This window comes from Aulonocara sp. 'chitande type north' Nkhata Bay, linkage group LG11 (genome assembly GCF_057382095.1).
Source record: "Aulonocara sp. 'chitande type north' Nkhata Bay isolate Kocher_YH1m ecotype deep benthic linkage group LG11, A_spYH_male_GT1.1, whole genome shotgun sequence".
NCBI lineage: Eukaryota > Metazoa > Chordata > Actinopteri > Cichliformes > Cichlidae > Aulonocara > Aulonocara sp. 'chitande type north' Nkhata Bay.
The window spans coordinates 28,224,616-28,235,684 of NC_141354.1; the positions used below are offsets into that span (position 1 = coordinate 28,224,616).

General features: G+C 42.8%; 1 protein-coding gene across 1 annotated transcript; it reads right to left on the minus strand.

The window, feature by feature from the left end:
- Window positions 1–3,157: 3,157 nt before the first annotated feature.
- she (Src homology 2 domain containing E) lies at window positions 3,158–11,055 on the minus strand. The gene is made up of 6 exons (XM_086311744.1): window positions 10,144–11,055; window positions 9,606–9,732; window positions 8,031–8,285; window positions 7,415–7,790; window positions 5,439–5,558; window positions 3,158–4,759 (listed from the first exon to the last, which is right to left on the minus strand). Exons 1-6 carry the CDS (start codon window positions 10,588–10,590, stop codon window positions 4,567–4,569), a joined length of 1,518 nt encoding a protein of 505 aa, XP_086167870.1. The 5' UTR covers window positions 10,591–11,055; the 3' UTR covers window positions 3,158–4,566.
- Between the last annotated feature and the right edge of the window lie 14 nt (window positions 11,056–11,069).

Below are 11,069 nucleotides of genomic sequence, written 5' to 3' on the forward strand. Positions count from 1 at the left end.
AACACACACTCATGCATAAATGCACACAATAGCAAACTCTTCCACAGTCCTCTGCATGTCTTTCTCTCTCATGCTATCTTTATACACTCTTCCTCCCTCCCTCTGCTGTACAGTTGTCTCCGTCCCCCCCCACCTATGCTCTGCAGCGAAATGAGCTGACCTGACAGTGCTCCTCCCCTTACTGAGTGCTGAGTCTCTCTCTGAATTATTTAAAAGCTGGGACCCCCACGAGTGCTTGTCTTCCCCTAACACCACCTCACGCTCCCTCTCTCTCGCTTCTTTTCTCTGTCCCTTCCTCTCCTGCTGTCATTCCGTCTTCTAGTGGCTGCAGTTACTTCCTGTGCTTCTGTCATGTCTGGGAAACACAAATCAGAACTATGAATCACACAGTGATTACCGGAACAAGACTCAACAAAGTCTAAGAAATTACAGTGGGGAAATGTGACTGCGTTTATAAAAACCTATAGTATTTCTAATTAATATTATTTTTCTTTGCTATAAGTTTATTGTACTCTTACTAAACTGTTGTATCTCACTAAGTGTCTGAGTTTTATTAACCAAAAATCTCCTCCTGCATTTAATTTACTTTCTAAATTTATGTATCAGGTCTTGTCATTGACATAAGCCGGTTCTTGTCATTTTCTTTCACACTGAGAAATTTAACAAGTAGAAATAAATATGGTTAATTCACTCAAAATCTTTTTTTGCTTACAATATTCTGTAGTAAATTAGAGGGTTCATGGTTATAGAAACCACTGGCCAGCTGTGGCCCTTCTGTTTGAGTTTGAATGTTCTCCCTGTGCCTGTGGGTTCTCCCCTGGTACCCTGGCTTCCTCCCACAGTCCGAAGGCATGCTTGTTAGGCTAATTGGTGTGAATGTGAGCATGAATGGTTATCTGCCTCTCTTTGTGTTGGCCGTGTGATGGACTGGCAACCAGTCCAAAGTGTGCCCTGCTTCTTTCCCTGTGACAGCTGAGATGTGTTTGAGCCCCTTGCTACCCCAAACTAGAAAAGTAGGTAAGAGCAATGGGTAGATGATGGATAGATACTATTTGAGTTGATATTTATTTTTTCCGGGAGGATTTGGGAAATGTATTATTATCACTACAAACACAAGATAATTCTGTCATTAGCCACGAGAGGAATTAAATTCTGTATAATTTAGAAATTATGAATAGCACAATACTTAAGAGGATACTAGAGGAGGGGTACCCCTGTGGGCTGTGGGGTTAAGTTACATATATGCAAACTCCACACAGAAATGCTCTGAGGCAACAGTGCTAACCACGGCACCACAATGCTTATGGAAGTGATGAATCATAAATTGGAAATATTTGGTTCAAGTCATCAGTATCTACGGAGGAGGTCAGCAGAGAGGTACAACAGGTACAACTACAGCAATCTGTAATACACGGCGGAGGCTCTGTCATGGTTTGGACCTGCATTTCAGCCAGTGGTGTTGGAGATCTTGTAAAAATGTATGAAATCATGAAGGTAAAAAAGTACCATAAGGTTTTGATCCACTTTGCACTACTATCTAGAAAGCATTTGATGGGCAACAGTGTCATTTTCTAGCATGAGAATGATCCCAAACTTTATATACTCCTAATATACTGTGTTTGCACATGTTTCAATAAATCACTCCACATATTTCCCATTTTTAGCCAAATATACAGAGGTGTGGCTCAAGACCTTCACTCAGAGAAAATTTTGGGTGTCCAGAATAAAGACTGCACTGTAAAATAATCACATACCTGTTTATTTTGCACATTTAATTTCCACCACTGCTAAAGAAGACATCTTATATGCAAACAGCAAAGATCTTAAACTGAGCAGTGCACGATAAAACATGCCTATTATCACAGATGCACATATGCTTTTCACTGGGTACCAATGATATTAAAGGCCAACAAAAGGCAAACAAGCATCTAAGATGTTAAGCTGGATGAATACCAGAAACAACTTTCCCCAAAACAGACTCCCCAGAATCCTGCATCCAGCACCCCAGGCCTCTTGTATATTTTGACCCGCTCTGTGATTTAATTAAGAGGACATACAGGACTAACCACGACAGATCACATGGATGGCAGGAAGGGCAAAATAGTTAGGGCTGTCTGTTGTGTAACATTGCCATTTGTGACACACTGGGTAGCAGGATAGCCAAGATTAGGGACAGCCCTTGAACCGGAATGTCTAGGTTAAATAAAGCCTGTGCAAAACTGAGCATCTGAGTTGCTGAAGTATCAGCGAGTGCTAGATGTTTTGTTTTAGACCAGACCACAGACTTTGGCCAGTTAAGGAGGCGTCACACAATCAATAAATTTTATTTATGAGCTAGCAGTAAATGGAGTTCATTAGTTTTTAACTTCTGCGACGTTACATGTTGCAGCTTTCCATTCACAAACCAGGCAGTCTGTTCTGTGGGGGACCTTTGATGCTACTATGGCTACAATTATTCATAGCTTTCTTATATATATTGCAGCCTGTCTCTCCTCCCTCTTCCTCTCTCCTCCCTCTCATCATTCCCTGTAGGGACAGCACTACCTCACTCTAACTAATCACCATGGCAACATGGTAATCCCTGAACAGAAAAATGTCTCTCTCACACACAGACGCAAATACGCACACACAGTGACAGAGCGGAACTGTGTGTACACATGGGTGCACACGCTCATGCTTGCACATGCAGTCATGCACACACATTCTGTAAGAGATGCTCATACAACTCAGCACACTGGTGTTTGCTGGTAAGACATATCTTAGCACAAACACATGCGTCACTGCGAGGGTAAAGCTTTTTCCTGTTTTGTGAGTAGCTTCGCGTGTGTTGGCAAGGATTTAAATATGGCACCTTTGGGGTTGTGTGAGTAAATGCTATTTATGTGTGCACTAGTTACATATGCATTCTGGGTGTATGTGTGCTCATGTTTGTCAGTAATTTGTTTATGACAAATATGTGCATGCATGCATGCGTGTGTGTGTTGTTTTGATTTCAAACTCAGGTCAATGGGTTTTCTAGCTACAGAAGAACAGCCAGCAGATTTACTCTGGTTAGCTTCTCATCTCTGTCATATTGCCTTTTTCCTTGAACCCCCCCTCCTTTGACTTTTTGCTCCTGGCAATCTCTGTGTCTATGAATAACACTGTTTTTCTTCACTCAAAATGAATTGTACTTTATTTACCGAATAAATGTTTTACAGCATTAATATACAGATCACAACATTGCAACAGGGATGAAAAAAAAACAGTGGATAGCCAACAATCGCTCCATACATGTAGTGTTTATGCACAGGTGCAGATCATTCACAGCAAAGGAAGACAGATTTTAAGTCATAAAGGCTTCATACAGTATTTAATTGATTGTGAAGGAAGGTAAATAAAGGCTGATATTCACATATTTGCAGTAGAGAACACTTATACATACTAAAACCATTTTTGCTGACAGGGCACTTTAATGTGATAAGACTCCTCTCGCTACACCAGGTCTAATCATCCAATCAATAAAGCTCTTTCTCTTGACATTAGGAGTGGTCGGCAAATGTGCCCAGTTTTAAGAATAGATCAATAGGCTGATTGACATGTCAGATGGATGAGTGAATGTATTCCAATTGGGTGTATCGACCACACTGAGAGACTAACAAGAGTCGGCCATTTTATTAGGCACACCCGTCCAACTGCTTGTTAATGTATCTAATCATCCAATTGCGTAGCACCGGCCAAATGCATTTAGGCTTGTACACATAGTCAACACAAGCTGCTGAAGTTCAAACTGAGCATCAGAATCGGAGAAATAGGTGACTTAAGAAGGTGACTTTGGTTGTGGCTCAAATATTGGTGCTTGATGGGCTGGTCCTAGTGTTCCTGTCAGCTAACAACAGGAACCTGAAGCTACAGTTTGCAGAGGCTCACCACAACTGGACAACAGGTTGAATAATGTTGCCTGGTCTGATTAGTCTCAATTTCTGATGGTAGTGTCAGAAAATAGCAAAACAGTGGGATAAAGAATGCATCTATCCTGCCTTATATCAACAGTTGAGGCTGGTGGTGTTGGTGTAATGGTATTTAAGGGCACGCTTTGGCCCACGTAGTACTAACTGAGCATTGTTCAAATCACTAGAAATGACAACTCTGTTGCAACTCTGTACTGCAATCAAGTCAGTATGGACCAAAATCTCTGAGGAATGTTACAGGCACCTTGTTGAATCTATGCCATGAAGAATTAAGGCTGATTTGAAGGCAAAGGGGAGTCCACCTGAAATTTCATTTATAGATACACATATCATTTCAGGTGGTGATTTCAGGAATCAAAGCCTTGTTGGTTTAAATGGTAAAATATTCAGGTCTTTACTTGTAGTGTCTGATTTCGACCACTAGGTAGCGCATGTTGGTGATAAAAACTATAAACTATAAGGGCGGAAAAGAGAATCCAAAGCCATGTCTTTGAGTGTGTGTGTGCACATATATCAACATATTTATGTACGTGCCTGTGCAGAGTTGTGTCTAAATGTCTGCGCATGTGTGCGAGTATGTGTGTTTGTGTCTGAGTGTGTCTTTCTTTGTGTATCTTCAGTGTGGCCTGGGCACAGGATGCTGCAGGGTCATGTGCTCTGCTCCAGTGAAAGGCAGTCTGTGTGTGCAGTAGTGGTAGACCAGCTCAGGGATATTGGAGAAAACGCAGCTGCTTTGATCCAGCGTGTAGCACAAGCCCTTACTGCTCTTAGTCTGGGCCACAATGATGTGCACGCAGCTTTGGCTGGTCCTAGTGGAACGAGACAGAGAGAAAGATGCATTTTAAAATGTGTATTTATCATCAGTTTTCTCCGAAGAGACAGTCCTGCACACAGATGACACAACCGGAGGAGATGAAAAAAAATGGAAATATTATCTCTCTCCAAACGAGGCTGTGCATTCTCTGAGTTCAGTGGATGTTTAAATGGGGTTAATGATGTGGACTCTCAAATGAATGAGCAGCGTACAACAAATGTGCACTGAGGCACATGAGCACACGCACGCACACACTCCCACACACAATGGCACCACAGGATTTCAGTCTTTATCCTGGAGAACCTGTTCCTGGCACGCTTGTTGGAAGCGTCTACTCTACAAATGACACACATTCTCATGCATTAACACCTTAGAGGTTTCCACTACAATGGCAGCTATTGTAGCTCCTCAGCAGCGCCTCAAAAAAAAAGCTAAAATCTGGCTTAATCGGACCTGGGTAAAATGTCAGTGAGAAACAACGCCTAAATGTATTTAATGGCAAATGAGAGCATACAATTTTAAGCTGTAAAATACATGTGACAGCAGAGGATAAATGTGCTGTGTCAATTTTTACAATTTTTTGCGTACAATCAAAGGAAGGAAATCAGAAAGACGGATTTGATTATGAAATCTATGCGCATTCATGACAATGCTGTATGACAGCGTGCACTCACTTCAGAGCAATAGAGTATTTGCTGGTTCCTGATTCGCTGTCTCTCACCAAGAAGCTGGCTTCCCTGCAGCGCTGCAGCTGAGCCTCAGCCTGCTGCCGACTCACACTGCCATGGTACCAGCTTGGCATTGAGGCGATGGAGGAGGGAGATAGCGGGGATCAGGGTGCGGAGAGAAACACAACAGATCAGTGACATATAGCATTGTGACATATGGAGTTAAGAGAGATGCCAAGTTCATGATATCACTGAAAGAGGAAAAAAGAGACAGATTGACAGGAGGAAAAAAAACTCGCTGACAATAAATTACAGTCAGTGCAAATTAGACTGACAGGTATGTACTGCAGAAGGAATGAGTCAACAAATGGTAAATGGTAAATGGCCTGTATTTATATAGCGCTTTACTAGTCCCTAAGGACCCCAAAGCGCTTTACATATCCAGTCATCCACCCATTCACGCACACATTCATACACTGGTGATGGCAAGCTACATTGTAGCCACAGCCACCCTGGGGTGCACTGACAGAGGCGAGGCTGCCGGACACTGGCGCCACCGGCCCCTCTGACCACCACCAGTAGGCAACGGGTGAAGTGTCTTGCCCAAGGACACAACGACCGAGACTGTCCAAGCCGGGGCTCGAACCGGCAACCTTCCGATTACAAGGCGAACTCCCAACTCTTGAGCCACGACCGCCCCATAAAGTCAAAGGTAAACTGGAGACGCCAAGGTAAATAAAATGAACGTGTATGGGACTCTGTAGGGTGTCCAGAAAGGCCTATTAGGACACAAGGTGGTGTTGACAGTGGCCACGGGCAGGAACCATACATAAACAGGATGCCAGGAGCCAAAACACACTGACATTCAACCACAACATGAGAAGAACAAATGCTAAGTCCCATCAAAAAAGAAACGCCATGCTTTAATATTACGGGGAAGGAAAGTTTAGAGTTACAGTGAGACTTCTCTGTCTCACCTTAAGGTTGCACCTCTCATCCAACATTTATGCTCAGCGTCTCATCGGGAGGTTTGTTGCTGACTTACCCGTCTGGTATCAAAAGCTTAGTTTCACTAAGAATTATCTGCACTTCCATGTGTAATATATTATGTATCCCTGTATTTATACTGTACTGTATCTGGCTTTGCGGCTCTTCATGATGGAAATTTCCTTGTTTTCTTTTAACCTTTACAAAGTCAAACTGATTTTCAGGCAAACAGTTGGGTAGATGGAGGTGGGAAGGGAGGGCTCTTCTAAAAATTGTAGGCTTATCATAAATAAATTTAAAAATGCAGCGTGGAGCTACAGAGCAAGCAAATATGAGGTGCACTTTACCCTGATGATGCTTTGGGAAATGTGATTAATTTAAATTAAGACCTACAATGCACAGATCTGAGATAAAGGTGAGCAGATTTCTTAACCTGTCGTCTCATTTGTTTAATCCCTTTCAACCACTAAATCTGTTCAGGGATGTTGTAGTGGGTGCTAAATTTGATTTCAGCATGCAGAGGTGAGAGGTAGGTCACAGGTCTTTTAAAGAAATGATACATAAAAAGAAAAGACTCTTCCCTGGGGAATATTTTAGGCTTAACAGGTTGGATTTAAACCCTGAACATATTCACATAACACCATGCTAGCTGACAAATAAGTTATCTATATCACTGTATATGTATATTTTACAGGGAATTTCCTTCTGGAGATGAAGGTCTAATAAATTTTATACAGTTATGTAATCTTTTTAAAGTACTGCAGATTTGTTTATTTGACTTTTTATTCAATGTAATTCTTTTTAGTATATTTTGTGTTTCGAAAACCTGTCTTAAATGTCTCTGTTAATGCACGTACTATTTTTGAACATGACAACACCGCCATGTAATAAATCTGGTGGCTTGCGGTCATCGTATTTGTCATTTGTTACTCAAAACTTTACTTGTTTCAGTCCTTACTTATGGACACAAATATGCCTTTTCCCCCCTTCCTTACCTCTGCTTCTCCAGGGGCACGCTGGGGTCCATTTTGTTCGCCTCCCCATCCAGTGGGGGAATGGGAGAGGTAGGAGATGGAGGGGAAAGTTTGGTAGGGCTGGACGAGGGTGAGAGCTTGAGGGTGGGAAAGGAGGAAGATGGCTGTGTAAGAGGGGCGAGTTTAAGAATAGGAGAAGATGGAAAGGAAGAGGAGGAGGAAGATGAAAGAGAAGAGGAGACAAGTGTTTTATGGCTCCAGTTCCTCTGCCTCAGGGTCTGCTGCTGCTGCTGCTGCTGCTGCTGCTGCTGTTGCTGTTGCTGCTGCTGCTGCTGCTGGCGACCAGGGGTCGAATTGTTCTCTTTACTGAGAGAACAATCCACCGCTTCAAACTGAGCTAAAAGAAGCAGGAGAGACAATATCAACCTTTCATAAAAAGTTCTATCAAAGCATGCCAGTGATACCAAAGTAAACATATCTCTGGAAATTAATTCAGAAGGATTGTTTTGTTTCCTCAATAAAGTAAACACAAAATTGCTGTTATGTGTGTGCTGTACAAACAAAATCCACGTTATTCCTCCACACCCTAAACACTAAACCCCCACCCTTCCCGTGATCCCTCCCTCCTTTTCTCTACCTGACAGTGCTCTAACAATGTCCTCCTTTCTCCACTCCCACGGCAGCTCGTACTCTCCAGCTGGACGGACATCAGACTCCGGTCGTGTGACAGGGATCCACACGCCCTCACTGTCGCCTTCCAGTCCTCCTTCGTAGGGTATGTCATAGATGTTTGGGGGTGCAGGCATTCCCTCTTCTGCCTTCCCCTCGCTCTGGCCTCGATCCAACAGGACACACACTTTCAGGAGGTCTTTGGAGCCCCGTCTACGAACCTCTGCAGCAGAATGGATATGTGATTAGCTAACTGTATATAAGATTTGATCAGCTAAAGGCACAGAAAAACAACTAAATTACAGTAGAAAAAAAATTACAAATGTACTTTTACTGAAATAATTTACGTGCCATTTCAAACATAACCACTATAGTCCAAATCAGATATTTTGGACAAAATAAACAACAAAACTGAAGTTTAGAAATATCCTTAGTTTATTACCAGCTTTCACTCAAGTGCACAAATTAGGAGTTTACATCACACAGTCTATAAAGCAACATTGTGCCGATTACATATATAGACTCCACTGTTGTGTCCTTCATTTGCTCGTTTCTTTTAAATAAATCAAGTATTGTTTGAATATTGTCTTTTTTTTAACATTTTCGGGGAATTTTAATTGTTATGTTCCTTTTTCTTTTTTTCATTTGGTGCCCGGCAGGTAGCCTGTGTGTCTACACTATTGTGTGACCAAACAATGGATTTACAGGAAGAAAAGGTCAACACAGCCGTTGATTGGCTGACTAACCGGACCGCTTCCTGACTGTTGGGAAGTGATTGGGTGAGACCGGGGGGGAAACCTGTAGGTTTTTAGGGAGGGGTGAGAGGGGGGCTTTCGATTCTTGTCACATGCAGGGGACCATAGAGTAGCTGGTGTCTGTCTCTGTGTGTTTGTGTATGTGTGGAAGGGGAGGCAGGAGGGCATTAGGGCCAATGTCCTATCGAGAGAATGGGGCAAAGGAAACAGAGGCAGGAGACAGGAAGCTGGAAGAGGAAGCTGCACCCATTGTCCCTGCACAACACTGTTACTATAGCCACCGCCAGCGGGGAGGGAAGTCAGTAGAGAGACTGAGGATCTAGCTCGGCTCTCAGTCCCTTTAAAATGATAAGTTAACAAGAATGTGATGTGGTCTAAGTGCTGAGAAACTTAAATAAGATGTATAATTAGTGTTCCTTTATGTGCTCAGAATACATTTGGCTTATCAAGCATGATATACAAAGTGAGGCAAAATGTTAAAAAAGTGGAATTAAGTTCTCAGAAAAACAAAAGATGGTCAAATAAAAGAAAAAAATACAAGGTGAAGGTGTAGGAACAGACATTGCTAGTGTTATTGTTGTGTTTCTGTAAGCGACTCTGCCATTCTGTTTAAAGATGTGCTGTAGGCCTAAGTTCACGACTGAATTCTTCTGCGAAATTCACAAAAATATGTCGTTCACATTTGCTCAACTGCTGAGAAAACAGTCCAAATCTCTGGAAAGCCAAGAAGCACCTTCATAATAAAAATTTGGCTGCTGAGATACGAGATCATGTGACCCTGACCTCACCTGTGATGATGACCTGGGCGTCATAAGGCTCCATGTACCCATCATTCACTCCTGCTCTCTCGGCTTCTCTCTGCTCCTTGGTTTTCTCCGCATCAAAAGGATCTGCATAGTCCTCCAGGATAATCAGCTGTTGAAAAGGGAAAAGCACAATGCCGGCCTGCTACCTATTCAAAAGTCACAGAGACAACAAGCAGTGTGTGTGTGTGTGTGTGTGCGTGTGTGTATGTGTGTGGTGTCCATGACTGAGTGACAAGTAATGGAGGGACAAGCGGAAATACTTGTGCAAGGAGGTCAGCGCATTGTGTTTGCCTGTGTGATCTGAAACAATGAAGTGAAACTGTATTGTATTCTTTTGACAACGATGGAAACTGAATACAGTGTTATGATCTGAGACATGGACGGAAAACACAAAGGAAAGCACTGACCTTAAGCCCTGTACTATAATGATGTTTTCATTAACTAATTCATAAATAAATAGCTGCTGAAATATGAAGACATGTTATATGTGCATGTTATATAATTTCTATAAGTTACTCACCGTTGTTTTAATGTCAGATCGTCCTTTCTCGTTCTCGGGTAGCTTCTGTTGACACATCCCATTGAGTTTGGGGGTCTTTTCTTGTTTGTCCACTTTGATCATCCTGCTGATGTACGCTTGAGCCACACTAGAGGTCCTGACCTGGCGGTTCTCATCCGATGACCCGGTGTCGCTCTTGGCGTTCTTGCGACCTTTTCCAGCCGTGAGACTGTCCCAGACTGTTCCACCAGAACCAGCATTGTTACGACCCAGTTCTGTAGCCGAATTCTTTCTATTTCTCCCTGCCAACAAACCCCCCACTCCCCCATCTCTGCGCTGATTTCCTTTCAAACTGTCTCGTGAAAATGAAGGTTTGGGTCGAGTTTGTGGACCAGATTCGGAGGCTGAGCGCACTCTTTCATTTCCGTTCTTCAGGTTGATGGGGAAATCTCTGAACCATTTTGCCATGGTTGTTAAGTTGATGACACTTCTTACTGATTTTAAACCTTACTAAAAGTTACTGGATTTTTCCCCACCTCCTTGCATTAGCCTCCCCCTAAAAGTTACTTTTAGCCGTTCTCAACAGCTCCAACTTTACGCACACTCACTTTGTTCACACTTCGACTGAAGTAACTTTGGTATGCAAGGGTATCTGACTAATCACTTTAAGCAGAGCCCACTTTATGATTCTATGCTGATTCCTAGCTCCTGCGACTCTCTCACAACTTCTGGTGCGTCTTGGAGATCATTAGCCAGCTGCTCTGTGTTGCTGTCACCCTGCACCTGCAGTAACAACTATCCCTGCAATTTGAAAAGTAACTTTTGCAGAGCATAAACTCGAAAGAATTGGAAGTTTTTCTTTGAACCCAGTAAAGATCCCATTCCCGGAGCGTGAGATGGTGCGTCCAGTCTGTCGACCAGGCGAAGTGATGAGAGGAGTGAAAGGA